This window comes from Hypomesus nipponensis, chromosome 14 (genome assembly GCF_054491055.1).
Source record: "Hypomesus nipponensis isolate SF chromosome 14, ASM5449105v1, whole genome shotgun sequence".
Taxonomy (NCBI): domain Eukaryota; kingdom Metazoa; phylum Chordata; class Actinopteri; order Osmeriformes; family Osmeridae; genus Hypomesus; species Hypomesus nipponensis.
The window spans coordinates 19,357,602-19,374,968 of NC_140374.1; the positions used below are offsets into that span (position 1 = coordinate 19,357,602).

A 17,367-nucleotide genomic window follows, 5' to 3' on the forward strand; every position below is an offset into this window, starting at 1 on the left:
CTATTCTCACATCCAATCCTAACCAATTGACCTGTCTGAACACGTACAGAATACATCACTCACCAAGGGAACAGGGCTCACACTGGGAGAACAACAGTCACAGTAGGAACTCCATATCCAGTGAGTATGGAGCTGTGTACCAGAATACTAGCTGCAGACTAAACTATGCTCATGAAAGAAAGAGGGCAGGAATCAATCGAGCGCGTTTACTCATGATTTGAAGGTTTTTGGAACTGTGTGAACAATCCATTTGTTCAATTGGCGATAATGAGTTCCAAAGCCAAATGCTAATACTGACACCGCAAAAATATAGAGGTGTGTAATTAACCAAATAAAAACATGAAGGAAGGAGACTTCCGTCATGAGATTTGCTCTACGTCAGAATGATTATTTAGCTAAAGGTCATGCCGTACGTAGCTGATACAGATATGAAGATGAGGTCAACGTTGATATATATTCTCTATTGACCTTAAGTTTCAGGACAATGTCAATAAATCTCGAAATGTTCATGTGATTGATCATACCTTGTTGTTAACAACCTTGATAAATGAGGCCTGCAGTCATTCCAGAAATTGAAAACTACAGATCTGAAATGAATCCAGAGGTAAGTCATCTCACTAATGCATGTACGGTAAGGTACAGTGCTACCTCAGGAGTTTAGGTTGATATTGCACTTAAGCAATGGCAGGGATTAAGATTGTGTTCCATATTTCAATATGTTGACTTTTGAAATGAATCCAGCAATAAGTGACTGCTACTGAACAACAGCAGTGTCAGTTTCTCCCCTGCAAGAGAAGGCACCAATTTTGAGGACAAGCTTGCACTAAGAGCAAGCTAAAAGTAGCAAATCTTGAGGCTTAAAAAAATAAAATAAAAAAAGAACTTTCTCAAGGTCTAAGGAAAGAGTGTGCTGCAGGAATTCAGGAGTTCAGCAGCCACCATCTTCAGGCAGAGCTTTCACTGTAATCCTGCCACAGTCCAGTGTCTCCCCAGTACCTTCCTAATCCCACTAGTATCCCCCTCTCCCCAGGCAATCTCCCAGACAGAGCCCTTAATGGTTAGGTCTAGTCATCAGACAGCTTAGCACGTCCAGTCCTACATGAAGGGAAGCCTTGATGCCCCAAGGCTGCAGTGAGTAACTTAGAAGGAGCAGGAGCCCCTTACAACACAGTATAATTCAACATGTATGGAACTGGTATTGAGAAAACATTGATAGCACAAAACCTACTGGATTAAGTGAGGGAGCTTGAGGGGAAGGCTACAACGCGTAGCGTTGCAGTACATAGATAAACACATGGGTGAGAAGAGCAGGAACACAAGGCAGACTGTAGAACAGAGTTTTTTTTTTTTTAACACAGGCAACCACATCAGAACCAGGCTGAACGGTCAACCCTCCTTGAGAAGACTTGACTAGGTGCGGGAATGGGATTCACACAGGGAGGGGAGAGGATGGGAGGGGGGTAAGGGGCAGAGAGGTTGGGTTAAGGTGTGACCAGGTTATTTGGCAAAGGGAAAGCTACGAGGGTTGTCCGTCTCCATGGTTACACTCCATGGGAGAAAGCTGACAGGTTAGAGGTTAGAAGGGGTTAGTTGGACTGGCAGGGCTGTAGGGAATGGGGAGGGGGGGGGGGGGCCTTGTTGACGTGGGCGTTTTCTATCTGAGGAAGGCAAGAGGAGAGGAACTTTAAGAGCAGCATTAGCCTGAGGGAGAAAGCTCTGCTGTTTTGTAGCAGTAATAGTCCTATGTCTGTCAGGGGGGGTGCCGTAATGTGCATGTGTGACATTTCCTGCACCCACGTGGCTGGGTAGATTATGAGTGTCGATGAGTGGAACCCCTCTGCACAAGCATTACGTGATGTGCTGTTGGCTTCAGCTAAATTACGCAACTAACAGTAACCACACAGTTCATGATGTCTGGATGTGCTTCTACTGTTATATTAATCTTTCATATTCATTGTTTGACGGATCCATGTAAGTAAAAAAGTATTAACCGTCAACCATTACAAATAACTGCTGTGTGGGGGAATTTGTGCGATAGTGTGCGATGAAATTGGGGCAGATGAAGAGAAAGATGCAAACCAACACCCAGCCAATACTGTAGTGTGTCTGCAATATCTGAGTCCTTTAGGGATACAGTTTGACCAGCCAGAATATGCAGAGGAAAGGTTGCATGCCAGTGGGTGGAGGGTGGGTGCCCCCCGCATCCTTACAGCCCTGCTCAGAGGGGGGTGGGGGTGGGTGGGGGTCTCTTACCAGCCTTTGACCAAGACTCACTTGAGCGTGAGGCGTTGATCTCCATATGGGGCATAGGGACAAATGTTTAGTACGAATTCCTTGGGCGGATAGGAGCTCCACCTCTGCTGCACTGTGCTGCTGTCATTGTTATTCCAAAAGTCTCTGTCTAGATCGCTGTGGCCAGAGAAAGAGACAGGTCAGAGCAACACAACCAGGTACAGGCAGGGCACCAACCACCAGGCTGCCTCACCCACCATCTCATGACAGGGAGATATGGGAGAGGGAGGGGGGGGGGGGGGGGAAGGGATGAGAGAAGGAGAAAACAGATGCGCCTCCTATCAGAGGTGAGAACTTGGCTGTGGTTTGGAAGGCAGCGGATCTGAGAGCTGCACCTGGTGGCTTTTCTGAAACAAAACATCCTGTTTACGGCTCGTTTCTGTGTCAGAAAGTTGTCAAAGTTGGTTGAGTTTTTCACATAACACAGGGGGAGCCTGGGGGAAAAGGCAGGTCCATACATTCATTACAGCTATTCATGAAGCCATGTGTGATGCAGAGAGCAAAAGAAAGAGAGAGGCAGTGAGAAAGAGCGAAGGTATACAAGAATAAGAACACAATAACTAGAGAGAAAAAGGAAGAGTATAACAGAGATAGAGACAAAGGAAGGGCAACAAGTCACACTGTAATGAATACATCCAGCATGTGCCTTGCAGTTTATATACAGTATTTAACAGCACTACCGATGAAGACAGCTTTACAAGATGAAAAAGTTAGTCCCCCTGTTCTTCGGCCCAGGGATTAAGAAAGCATGAGAACATGAGGCACAGAAGAAGAGCAACACATTACAGACAGGAGGAAAGAGGACGACTGCGCCGAATCACTGATGTACCCTAGTGCACGTTCCACTTCACAACAGCAGCTTGGTCCACAGCAGAAATACAGAGCAAGAAGGAAAGACAGTGGAGAGAGACAGAGAGAGAGAGAGAGAGAGAGAGAGAGAGAGAGAGAGAGAGAGAGAGAGAGAGAGAGAGAGAGAGAGAGAGAGAGAGAGACAGAGAGGGAGGGAGGGAGGGAGGGAGGGAGGGAGGGAGGGAGGGAGGGAGGGAGGGAGGGAGGGAGGGAGGGAGAGAGGGAGGGAGGGAGGGAGGGAGGGAGGGAGGGAGGGAGGGAGGGAGGGAGGGAGAGACAGAGAGAGAGAGAGAGAGAGAGAGAGAGAGAGAGAGAGAGAGAGAGAGAGAGAGAGAGAAAAAAGAAAGACAGAGTGAGAGAGAGAGAGAAAAAGAAAGACAGAGAAAGAGAGAGAGAGAGAGAGAGAGAGAGAGAGAGAGAGAGAGAAAAAGAAAGACAGAGTGAGAGAGAGAGAGAAAAAAGAAAGACAGAGAAAGAGAGAGAGAGAGAGAGAGAGAGAGAGAGAGAGAGAGAGAGAGAGAGAGAGAGAGAGAGAGAGAGAGAGAGAAAAGAAAGACAGAGTGAGAGAGAGAGAGAAAAAAGAAAGACAGAGAAAGAGAGAGAGAGAGAGAAAGAGAGGGAGAGAGAGAGAGAGAGAGAGAGAGAGAGAGAGAGAGGGAGAGAGAGAGAGAGAGAGAGAGAGAGAGAGAGAGAGAGAGGGCTGTAAGCTGGAGAGATGATGAGGGAGCAGATCATGCTGCTGTTACCCGTGAGGAAGAACTGTGAACATGTGAGGGGGACTTGGGGAGCCAAGTGAACACACATTCATGAATACAGAGACCCATCCTTGAGGCTTGAGACGTTCTCATAGCGGAGTTCAAATCATATGTAAACACAGTATATGCACACATCACTAGATATCTGTGGTTGCTAGATACCAGTGTTCCGAGGAAGGCTGGTTCGACAGGTTATTGTGGGTTAATTGGTCTAGCATAGACAAAGTCAAGGAACATTGCAGTGTTGGGATTCATTGTTACTGACCTACATAACACATGAGGAACTCCAAAGTGAAGGTTATCAAATGAAAACCTTACTATAGTTCAGTTCAAACATGCTCTACCGGAGACCTGCATTTACCCCAAGTTTGCACCAGTACTGATTTAAGTTGAGGACCCATCATTATAAAAACCTTTGGCTGACGGCCTGCACTTAGGGGCACGTCCTATCGCCACGAGATATCTCATTCAGAGATAACAGGAGTGTGCTGTGCAATTTCCTAGACAAAAATTAACTTGCACAGGTAAGATAATGCAGGGCCAATCTATACTGATTAGATCACATTTAAACATTTTGTCCATGACTCCCGCTGTTTGGCCTCGAAGGGACATCTCACAGGGAATGACCCCCGCTGCTGGTTTCCCAGTGCTCTTAACACAGCACGACAAAACGAGTCAAAACCATAATAACGAGTTTCTCGTTGTGTTTTAGGATGTGTTTAAAGGGGGCATTCCTCCAACACGAACTAGGGAAATGGCTAGGTCCTGGTGCGGGGGCACAGAGTTCCCACTTCTAGGAGGGTTGAGAGGAGAACCAGACAAAGACAAGCATTATGGGAGCTTTCGGCTCCACCTAAAACCATTTACCAGGCACCTACTTGATGGCTTTCTTCTCCCCTCTGCCACGCGCAGAGTCTGGAGTACCTGCCGTCTCCACCCCTGGCTTATTCCTCTTTCCCTTGATTCACACAGGAAGGGGTTGGGGGGGGGGGGAGAGAGGGGTAAGGAGAGAGAGAGAGAAAAGGTTAGCTTAGACCAAGCTGTGTTTGTGCTATACTAATTTCCAGTGTAAATGCCTATCCTATTATCAGTAGAATTGCGTGCCTTCCCACAAGCACTTTACCTCATGCTCTTCTGATTATGCTCATCAAAGTCAAATCAAATCTGCTGCAGAGAGTCATTCCTGACTATGATTATCATTCACACAACCCTGGAATGTAGATGGCAATTGACTATTTAAGGCGATCCGCCTGGTTCTGTGGAGAATACCCTGGAAAGCTCTTTTGTCATACTGATTTCTAAACAGCCAGCGCATGACTTGTAACCATGGAAATCAGGGTGATTTGGAGCTGGTGTGAAGGGAGCTCCGCTGAGGGCGTTCTAGAAGACCATCTCATTACGGATCCAGGTGATTCACGTGGGCCTCGACTGACACTTCACACAAGGAGGACAGCATGCAAGGATTCACTCCTAGGCTGCCCTGCCCCCGTCTACTGCTCGCTCCTCCCGCTGAAAGTGATGCTCTGATACACATCTACGATTGGCTGGGATCCTCCATCTCGGAAAATAGATGAAGTAAAACACACACTGAGCGACTCCCTCGGCTCTGCTTGTCCAATTGGATCTTTTTCCTGGCTGAGAGGATATTTCCTGCTGAGGGGCTGCTTGTTTCAGGAAGCTGGGAGCAGACCTGGAGGCTGGAGAGGGGAGGCTGCAGGCCTGGGAGCTGGGGCCAGGGGGCTGGAGGCCGGGCTGTGTATGGCCCTGTCTGCCTCGCCTCTCTCTCTGTGGAACAGACTGGGCAGGCCTGGAGGTGATCCGCCTTGATGGCAGCTATGAAGGAGGGGTTGGCTCGCTCTGACTGCACTAAACAGCAGGAAGCAAGCAGGCTCTGCCCCTCCATTAGTGCCAGCTACCGTGGATCAGCTGCTACTAACGGTCACCCAAACCCAACGTCACAAAAAGCTCGACCCAACACAAGTCCATTCAGTGTGATCCATGGAAGGGGCTTCCTTGTGGCTTTTACGCAGACAGTCTGCACAAGCAACAACTCGTGTACACACAAACTTAAAGGCACACACACACATAAATACAAACAGGAAGGAAATGTTGTTTTTGTTTGGTAGGGCCAACAACCTCAGGACAGCATGCAGAGCGAGACATATGGAAATCTTTCAAGGGCGTTTGTGTGTTTAGACAAGAGACTGCGTCTCAGATCCTTCGGTGGTGATTCACACTCCTGATTCCACATGGAGATAATGAAAGTGGGCGATGTGGCGGTGCAGGTGCCCAACAACCTCCCGCCTGCCGTGGGTCCCACTGAGTCCTGCGGGGAGGGGCCCAAGTCGCTAGGCTAACTGAGGCCTACACGCCTGCCTTCCCTGTTCAGCACGGCCCACGCGCTGCATGGGAGCTCGGGGTGCTTGTGGGTAAGCCACCTGCCAAACAGACCAACGCTAACAATAGTGCAGCCTGGCAAAAACGATATCCATCTGACACGAACAGACAAAGCAAGGAAGCAGACCGTGAATTGTTTAATCAGAACTAACCTGAAATAGAACAGTCAACAAATGAGTCAACACAAACCCAGGGGAAAGCACACAATGGACAGTGTAGAACAGCTGCAGACTGAGAACCATCGCTAATATATCATATTTGGACAATGACTTTCACTTTCAGGAGCAGAAAGCAGTGTGCTACGGATGCCTCTCATGGGTATTGCACGGACAGGCTGTTGTTATCTGCTCTTTCCCAAAAAACATTGTGAAGTCTGCGATTAAATCAGGCTGCGAAATGGTTGTGGTAAATACATTTTTTCATAAAACATTCATGAGCACTCAGGAGTGTGAGCGATGTCAAAAACATATTTTCCTAAACAGCCCATAATGATTCAGCTCAAACCGAACTCTCTCAGTTGTGTTGAGGCAGTCAGACTGAAACTAGACTGGTAGTGATATATTTGTTCAATGGCTGCACATTTACATTACATTTAGCAGACGCTCCTATCCAGAGCGACTTACAGTAAGTACAGGGACATTCCCCCCCAGGCAAGTAGGGTGAAGTGCCTTGCCCAAAGACACAACGTCATTTGGCACCCCGGGGTATCCTTCTGATTACTACCCCGACTCCCTCACCGCTCAGCCATCTCACTCCCATGCACACGCAACACGCCTTCAACATGCCATATGCAACACACGTGGCCTCCAATATGCCATTTCAATGCTTTGCTCGCTGCATTTGTTTTGCATTTGTGACACATTGACTGCATGTCGTGGATGGCATTTTGCTGTAGGCGCGGCCAATCATCACTCATATTTGATCATGCGTAGTCAACGATGCATACATGACACCTATGCAATGGCACAGTCTCATTTGAGCGCTAAGATATTCACCGTGGACGTGGCTGCACACGTTTCAACACAAGATGCACACATGGACACGCACATGCATAGGCGCACAACAGACTCGGCTGTTTTCGCACACAGCAGTTCCAGGGGAGACAAAACAGGCTCAATTTCTGACAGGCAAGAACAAGCTATCAAGGGAAACTCATGTATCATTCAACACCATCATCAAATTTTTAGCGAGAGAGAGAGAGAGAGAGAGAGAGAGAGAGAGAGAGAGAGAGAGAGAGAGAGAGAGAGAGAGAAAATGAGCGGGAGTCCAAGGCAAAGAGAAATGAAAGAGAGAGTGAGAGAGTTTAAAATAGAATTCCAAATGAAAAGGGAGACAGACGAAAGGAGAAATCCGAGGAGGAAGGAGGATGGCTGGCGAGACAAAGGGAGAGGATGGAGGAGTGGAGGAGCTGGGGTACGGAGTGTGTGAGCTGGTGATGAGAGGAAGTGAGGATGAGTGACAGGGAGTCCCAGGTGGTTTGGTTGTGAAAACCGACCCATTCTCTGGGGGCTCGGGGGGGCTGCTTCAAACGCAATGTGATGGGCATCAAGCCCCATGGCTTCAGCACGGCTGCACATGCCTAGACAGCTTCCCAAGCACAAACTCACACCTGTGCTCTGGCTTGGTTCACAGCTGATGAATGTGAGTGGAGGGTCTGTCTCTTTATCTTATAGGGAGGTATGGATGGACTACCGGGAGAGAAGGAACTGACAGTGGTCACCAGGTGGAGGAAGGTGGGGAAACTGGCTAGGGGACAGTCACCTCTGTACACGAGACAGTGAGAGGTTTGCAGCTCAGCCGATATAGACGCCGCTTTGCTCCCTTATCCTCCCCTCCAATACCCTTGAAACCACTTAAGTCTAATTTAAACCAGTCGTCTTCATGTCACGAGACAAAGGGTTTCACACGATTACTATTCGCTCCCGTCTGGCCGGGAGCCATCCATTTCAAAATAGCTCCCGCGATAAACCAATTACAAGACAAAACCAAATTGCAGCTACCGATGTCTCGAAAAAATCCTCTCACATGTTTAAACAATCACAAGCCCAATGGAGCATGTTATGAAGAGACATGACTGCAATATACAGTCAGAGCAGTTTTGGGAGACGGAGCGGGAGGCTTGGTGAGGTGCTGTACGGTACCGCTCTGAGAGTCTGCGTCAGGTGACGTCGAGGATAACGGCAGAGAGGAGACGGGGAACAGGACTGGCACTCTCAGTTGGCAGCGCTCAGGCTTTTACCACCCAGCTGTGTTTGTTTGTGGTGAATTAGCAGGCATCAGGGGTCTCCAAGCTCTCTCAATATTACCCGCGTCGCACCCTAATTACTCAAGAGTGCTCCATTAAAATCATCGTCCAACTAAATCATCAACCGATCATTCAAATTAACGTCCCTTTTAGGATCAGTCAAAACAATTTCTTACCTGTATCCATGGCATTATTCACTATTGTGAACCACTTACGCGTAAGTGCACCGAATGGAAATGTTCACTTGCACAAAGTGTTGCTAATGCAGGGTGTTTTGATGATGCAACGTGTCTGCACAGACCGTATACAGACTGACTACAGACTGGCTACAGGCGGCAGCGTCCTCTTGAAATTAGATAATTGCCATCATCCTGCTCAGTTACGGCCGCTCATCAACGTAATCATCACCATCATTCTAACACCATTGAACCTTTGATTTTGGTAGAATAAAGAAACATCTGTAGCTGGTGATGAACGCTGTGCACACAATAAATCTGCAGAGGGGCGTCAAGGCGTGACCCTGATTCTCACCGGGCCCAATCTCCTCCCCGCTCACAGCTGTATGTCACGGACCAGGAAGGACTCTCAGAACCAGGCGGACCATGCAGGTTCCTCCGAACGGGTGGGTTTCAACGCTGCTGCTCTGACAGCTGTTGTCACAGGCACTCCTGGTGCCTCGACAAGCAGCAGGAGAGAGAGGACGAGAGACACTCACTGACTGCACGGTTAGACGGGACGAGAGACACTCACTGACTGCACGATTAGACGGGACGAGAGACACTCACTGACTGCACGGTTACACGGGACGAGAGACACTCACTGACTGCACGGTTAGACGGGACGAGAGACACTCACTGACTGCACGGTTAGACGGGACGAGAGACACTCACTGACTGCACGGTTAGACGGGACGAGAGACACTCACTGACTGCCAATGTTCTCATCCCAGTCAGGTAGAGGCATGCCTCCCAGCGATGAGCGCAGTGACATCACCATCATGGCAGAGAGCAGAAGGGATAGATGCTATTCTGGTACTCATACTTAAAAGGGCTTAAAGGAAATACCTCTGAGCAGCAGCAAGGCTTCAACATGATTAGTCCCAATCAAGCGTCCCCATTTTTTAAATAATTTTGAGGTGCCTGTTACCAGTTCCCAAATGCCTTACCATCCGAATGTCATACATCTACTAACCTATGAATCACAGCCAGAGCTGGCATGGTCCCACTTGCTTCAGGGAAGGAGCATGTGCAGTTTGGAGCAACAAAGTGTTTGTAATAAGCTCATTCCAAAGACTGGTTTGAAATTCCAAAAACAATCCTCACTTCAAACATGTACACATAAGCTTATGGTGAATCTACTTTCACCAGGTTCCATTCCAGTACCATGCGTCTCTTCCCATGCTTCTACAGGTGCACAATCAATCAGCATATATGAATATGCATTACAGTATCAATGTATGATGTAACTAATGAACAAAGAGAGAAGGTAGGCATGTTTATGCAAATGAAACAGTATATACCCTTTTAATCATGTGTAGAGGGAATAGATTGTGTTACCATGGAAGAAAGAGGATGAAGAGGTAGGGAGAATTCTGAGGGAGGAAATGGAGTGATTGTATTCCTCCATATTCTCTCTATCCGAGGAAGAAAGGAGAGAACGTGCCTCTGCAGCACTGTGGTCCTGGTTCAGAGCTGACTGCTGAAAACATATCATGTCCATGAAATAGGCGTATTGAATCTGCATCTACAGTAATACGCTGGACAAGATCAGATTTGATGGTTTGAAATAATAACTACCAATCCATGTATATCCTTTTTTAATAACATCCAATGGTTTTAATTGAGTAATCTAAGGTATTTTTCCACCCTGATTGGCTGAAATCTCTCCACAGCTAGATAGTCTGGACACTGCACACACTCTTAACTGAAGTTCTGCTGGCACTTAAGACCTTCCACAAGAACCACACCTAAGTACTCAAATATTTTATCAATCAATGCAAAAGTATTTTTTACATTGGTCGAAACAAAAGCCAATCGGGAGATAGAACTAGAGGACGTCATCTCGGTTGTGGCCGTGGTTCTGATACAGTGAGGCCTCTGCGTGGTCATTAAGCCACTACAGTGTCACCATATCCTGGTGTCAGCCCCTGTCGCTGTGCCCCGGCCTGTCACAGGATGGAGAGAGGATCCCGTTACGCTGCGGCTACAGCGGAGACCTCAGGGGCCCTCTGAGGGGCTGGCACCAGAACCAGCTTCCTCCCAACAGGTGGAACCAGGGTGGATTCACTGCTCCATTTACGTTAATGTGGAATGTCAAATGTAACTTCAGATGTTTTTCGATGAAGGAAACAGTCTGGGACTGAGTTGTGGCCCGTGTCCATTTCAACACAGACCATTCCCCCCCCCCCCCCCATGCCTGCTTTGTTTGACATTCTGGGAGCATAAATGAGTTGATCAAGGGTGGAGAAAAGCCTAACTGGTGATAAATCACGGAGGGTGAGTCTAAATAGACCCCAGTGCATGCAGCTGGCTGTAATGAGGAGACCGGTCATTTGTACTGTCCCAGTCAGACTCAGAGGAGCTGCTCGGTGAGTCAAGACAACTGCACCAGGAGGACTCGGAGAACTCCCACTGAATTACAAAGTAGTGAGTCCACCGAGGGTCAACACTTATGATAACCTAATGAATCTTGCGAAGGACATAGTGAGTCTTCAGTGGGTCTGCTCTGCGGAGAATAATGAGTGTGTGTAGGTGTGTACTGCATATGCATGTGTATGCGTGGGTGTGTGGGCATGTGTGTGCGCGCGTGTGCGCGTGTATCTGACTCTAAAATAAGTATGTAATCCAGAGCAGACAATGAATCTCTCAGCACAAATAACTGTTATTTTAGCTAACTAAGAAACTCTAACATATCATTAGTCCTGTCACTTTTGACACTGGTAGATGGAGAGGGAGGTGGGGGTGGGGGGCGTTCAGTCAGAAGGCTAGCTTTGTCATACCGCAAATAAACCTGAATCACTGATCTGTGTTCCTGAGTATCTTACAAGCACAGGATGAATCAGGAATCAATTAACTTGGAACGCATGCAAATCTAAAAGAATCAGTCAAGTGAAGTGGCACTCGGCTGTATGGCTTTATCTGCCTAATGAGTGGTTGCCTCCCTTTAATCAATCACATTTCATACCACATAATCAGCCTGGGCATGCCCTCAGAGAGGTCACTCCAGTCATTCTTTTGCCTGCTCCCCTGTGTTAAACAGAGACAACACAGGCTCTGAGAGCACACAGAGAGAATACTAACTACTTACTAACCGAGAGTGAGGTCATGCCGGGAAATATCAAACTGAGGCTGGAACGTATCGACCAAGCGATAGCGAGGTTGATACGGCAAAGCCGGGGTTTGATATATATTTTATCCCGGCATGACCAAACGGTCGAGGTTAGTAAGTAGTTTATTATATGGCATTTTTAGCTTCTTTCCATTTTTTAAACGAAAATAAATGGTACCTCTAGAATAATTGTAGCTAGCTCTCAAGTCTTCTCACAGTGTGTTTCATGTGTTGCCTAGCAACTCATTACTTTTGATAGAAAGCGGACAACATGGTTCTGCTAAAATGGCTTTAATTTCAACACAAAATAACGACACAAGTGATTCAAAGAGTCTAGTCTTCATCCTCACTTTCGATGACAAATCTTTTCAGCATCATCTGGATAGTAAAACTCAGCAGCTGACTCGTCGATATCGCTCATTTTGAAGATGACGTCAGAGGGCAATAAGAATACTTATCAGACCGCAGTCAATACGCGGCTGGCATGACTACCCATTAGCCGTCGTTGCCATATAATAAAATGTGGTAATAACTCCACAATCTTCCTCATATTAGTCCACCAACAAGCACTCTGACTGTTGGACTGGCTCTCTTCTATGTCATTACTAAAATGCCTTGGTAAAATCATCGGGCCATGTCTCTTGATGTGTGGTATGACAGACCCAGCTCTCCGCAGCAAATTAGAGTGAATTATGAACATATTTTCTCCTCTTTTCAATGTGCCTTTATCTATTATTATCCACTCTTCAGTGTTTATACTTTTCATCCGCCAACATAATGGAATAATGCAGTATGATGCGTGTGTGTGTGTCCGTTTTTGTGGGTGAGAGTGTGTGTGTGTGGGTGAGAGTGTGTGTGTGTCTGGTGTGTGTGTGTGAGTGTGTCTGGTGTGTGTGGGTGTGTGTGGGTGTGTGTGTGGGTGAGAGTGTGTGGGTGAGAGTGTGAGTGTTTGCATGTTTCAAACTCACCAGCTTGCGTTGACACCAGCCACAGACGCCACACAGAGCCACCAGCCAAACAGCACACACTGTCACTGCTAGAGACACCAGGAACACGCTGAGGGTTACTGAGCCTGGGGATACACACACACACACACACACACACAGAAAAGTGAGTAACATTTGACACCACATCACATCCATTTACTTTTCCCATAATGCCCTATATGCAATTTTTTCGTAAACCATACATTTTTACATTTTACATTTAGTCATTTAGCAGACGCTCCTGTCCAGAGCGACTTACAGTAAGTACAGGGACATTCCCCCCGAGGCAAGTAGGGTAAACTGCCTTGCCCAAGGACATACAAAATGCTGTTGTCACATCTAAACCTCAGAAAACCTATTCAATTGTGAGTGTAAATAAAATACAATTCCTCCAGCACACTGTGGAGTTCGGGCATTTCAATATATTTTCAATAAGGGTGGCAGGCATCACTCACATCCCCACTCACACATATCATTGTCATGGTGTCACAGCTTGTTTACTGACAGACTGGGAGTGAAGGGAGGGAGGAGGGAGGGAGGGAGGAGGATAGGCTGACTATACATGAGAGCTATGATTAATGGGCATCCTACTGGATGCCCAGTGAGAGAAGTGGGAGGGTGGTAAAATAAGGATTTATTTATCTGATAAGTGTGTGTGTTTGTGTTTGCGTGTGGAGAGACACAACGCATGTATGTGTGTTCACACGGCACCATCGTCACTAGAGAGAGAATGCCCTGAGGCACGCTGGGTTCTTCCAATCAGTCAACATAACTAAATAAAGCACCATGAAGCCTTCGTATTCACCGCAAGGAAAATACATTAATATATTCATATCTCTGATGTGATTCCCACCATTCTCTTCCCCGAGTATGAAATGATAAATAGGTGACACAAAAACAACGACACATACAATGGGCATATGACAAAAACACATCTTTTCTTTCCAATTATACTTTCTCCCTGTCTTTATCCCTCCCCTTGTCATTACAGACCTTTTTATCTCACTCTCCAACCTACTTTTGTTTTCCGTACTCTGCCTCACCATATCCCCAGGGAACATGCTGGTTCAGAGATGGGAAACAGTGGGTAGGCTTGTTTCATATGTAAAACTGGAAAGTGATCAACATTGCTTTCCTAGAATCCGCTGGCAGCCTCTCCCCGAGTGTCTCAGTCGACCTGTGTGTTAAACACCAGACCCTATCAGGAGCTCCCGCCGCTGTAGATCCGGAGCTCTGATTGGCTACTGGTGCCCACTAGTGGTGAGGGACAAGCTGCTGCTATTCATAAACACGCTGATGACAAGGTCAGAGGGACACCTACAGCTCCACAGTTACAGAGTAATTTCAGTCGGAGCCGTTTCCGAAATGAAGATGGCGATATTATACGTGGAGGTGTGGCATGAGATAAGAGGTGTCACAAACAATGGCTTGGCATGCGATGGAACCTAGCAGCAAAGAAGTGGTGTCCAGCCAAGGGCGACCATGGCAGCTCAGGTCAGGAGACGCTGAGTCAGTGATGGATACCTCGTCAGGAGCTCAGTGAGGATGAAGGATTCAGGTAGCGGAGCCCAAACAGATGACCATGACAGACCATAACGGCAGCCTAACCCCCTCTAGAGTAGTGTTGGGGGGTGGGATGATGTAAAGCTGCACCTCGTGTCTTCCCTCTGAAGGTCAGAGAAGGGGAGGGTGTTGAGGGGGGGGGGGGGGGCAAAGTGTGTTTGATGATCTGTGTCAGTCAGAGGGGCTTGGGGAGGATAAAAAGCTCCTAAACAGAGAGCGGCATCCACAGAGGCCACATTACGACACGGAGGAATGGATAAATAGAGGCTTCCACCCACACGCTCACAACAGCTTCCCTGAGCTTCACCAAGGCAACATGAGCAGCAACGGGGCTTGGCCATAGAACAGTAAGGGAATGGATAGGAATGAGTCAAAGGGAGATATACTGTTCTGGCTGCAGACACAACAGGCAAGACTGCACCCCCATTTTATACAACGTTATTGGATAAAAATAAATAGGTTTTATTGCTGAGATGTATTGTGTAGTAGAGTACCACATAATGCAGATTATCAGTTGTAACAGCCCTTGTAGGGAGAGTCTTCATGTATTATGAGTATGGCCCAAAATAGCTGCACTTGAGAGAAGCCTTACTTCTGTGTGGCATGCATTTCTTTCATTTATATCATGGATTTATTCATGAACAAAGGCAATGTAAATGACAAAAATATTTTTCATGTATCGTTATCAACTGTAGCAGGTAAAGCAGTAAAACTACTTCAAAATGGAGAGTGGAAAAGCACTTCTTCCAAAATGGCAGCGCTCATTAAAACTGACAACAGAGCTGAACAAGCCATTGAGGCTTTTGATCAGAGGCCTTCAGAAATCCGAGCACTCTTGAACTTGAAAGTGGCTTGTTTGTTTTAGATTTCTATGCCTATCTCTTTTATCTGCGGTGAAAGAGAAAATAAATGGCACAAGGGAGCAAGCAGAGCTAGGAGATTCAGTGTGTAAATGAGCTTGTAATATGCCCTTTCGCGAAAAGAGAACAACAAAGACTGTCTCGGGATTGGATGAAAATGGGAGAGAGTCTCTCGTGAAACTGGTGTCTGAGCAGGAGAGACGGCAGGAGTAGTGATGGAAGGCAAGGGCTGGGGGACATCAGTATGGATAGCCTGCGAGGCAGGGGGCATCATACCCAATATAGACCCAGGACGTACTGTACGTGCAGGTGATTTGGCCCGTATGCAATGAGAGTCAAGCCGGGCAGAAAGGGGGATGGTCCTCCGGGGGCGAAACCAAAGTGCTAATGAGACAGGCGTAACTGGAGCAGTGTCCAGTCAGCAAAGCTGCCACGCCACATCCCTCTGATCCACCTGAGCTGGGGAGGCCAGAGAAGTTTAGTCTTCATAGACTCTCTGAGTCAGAGTTCAACTCCCCAGGCTTATAGCCAGGTACTTGCTTCTGTCACCAGCCTAAGGTTAATCCACGGGTCACTCTAACCGTCTTTGGACTGTCCAGTGGACTGTGTTGGTAATTTCATACCATGTTGGCTTTAGTGGCAGCTTGTTGATATGGCCTTTTTGATATGACAAATGTTCAATTTGACAATAAATATGCATTATTCTGCTCATTGACTCATTTATTGAGTCAATTTTGAGATTTCATATACTTTATTGTTGCAGTACCTGTACGGTAGGCAAGTCACGGAGCAGAAAATATTTCCCATTTCTCTTTTCAGTTCATTCTAAAAATAATTAATCAAGCAAAATAATGAGAGTGAGAAGACAGACAAAAGGAGCAGGAGGGACTCGACGTGGAGAGAGATAATAACTTGGTTCCAGGTAAATAGTCTAACTGTCTAATCAATTGATGGGGGAATATGCGGCATTGTGACATTTCATGGTGTGAGGAGAAAGATGTTATTAGATGGTGGTGGAGAGACTATGTTGACTAAAGAGTGGGAGTGTCAGCCTGTTGTGTCTGTCTACTTGAGAGTAACACAGCGCTGTAGACCACGGAGGATCCCATGCCTGCTCCTACACAGAACTGGGCCAGGCTGAGGTGAGGAGAGGGGTGGTGGAGACATCAAACACCACTCCTTTCTGCTTTCTTCGGGCTCCAGGCTCCACTGGGGTCAGGGAGTCTCCATTCAACCTCCAGGATCATTACATTTTACATTTACATTCAGTCATTTAGCAGATGCTCTTACCCAGAGTGACTTACAGTAAGTACAGGGACATTCTCCCCGAGGCAAGTAGGGTGAAGTGTCTTGCCCAAGGACACAATGTCATAAAGGCACGGCCAGGAATCAAACCGTCAACTTTCTGATTAATAGCTCAATTTCCTAACCGCTTAGCCGTCTGCCCCCAAAGCTAGCTGAGAGGCAGCCTGGCCTTTCACCGCTGCAGACACACAACTGTCTAATCTGCTCGTCCTCCATCTCACTGTGTTTACAGCAAGTGGACAGGGGACAGGGAACAGAGGGCTGCCAATTACTAGTGGCGGTGCCAGTGGAAGGGTTAAAGGGGGGTGTATGGTGAATGGTTGATCACCGTACTGTGATGCACAGCAGTCCACAGGGGTCTTCAGGTCCAGGTGGTGTGAACCTCAAGGGCTTTAAAATTAACGGTGTCCCGTTGTACCAGTGACAATTACAAATATGTCTGGGTGTTGTGTGATATCTTTGAAAACAATTTTCGAAAACTTTTTTGAAAATCTTTTTTTAACCTTTTGAAGGTTTTTACAGAAAACTTTTTTTAAACCTTCAGAAACTTTTTTAAAAACTTTTTTTCCACACAGTGAGGAGGAGGGGGAGAGCAGAACAGAGAATCCTAAAACAGAGTAGAGTAAAGCCGAGCAGAGTACAATAGAGTACAGTAGACTTTAATAACTATTTTTGAAAAAAATCGCAAATATATTTTCAACTTTTCTTACTAGAGCCACACCAATAAAGTCCTGTTTGTCCAAGACAGAGACAAGGCAGAGTAAAAATGCAGTCGATTCCGAGGCAAG

At 46.9% G+C, this 17,367-nt stretch overlaps 1 protein-coding gene across 1 annotated transcript in view; it reads right to left on the reverse strand.

Annotated features, from left to right (window-relative positions):
- The window catches only part of syt7a (synaptotagmin VIIa), a 40,073-nt gene extending 23,690 nt beyond the window's left edge, over positions 1–16,383 (reverse strand). Inside the window, exons 1-4 of the mRNA XM_084671875.1 lie at positions 16,344–16,383; positions 12,834–12,937; positions 4,775–4,854; positions 2,275–2,409 (exon numbers count right to left, since the gene is read on the reverse strand). Of these exons, the coding sequence (XP_084528001.1) occupies positions 2,275–2,409; positions 4,775–4,854; positions 12,834–12,937; positions 16,344–16,383 (359 nt within the window). The remainder of the gene's footprint in view (positions 1–2,274; positions 2,410–4,774; positions 4,855–12,833; positions 12,938–16,343) is intronic.
- Between the last annotated feature and the right edge of the window lie 984 nt (positions 16,384–17,367).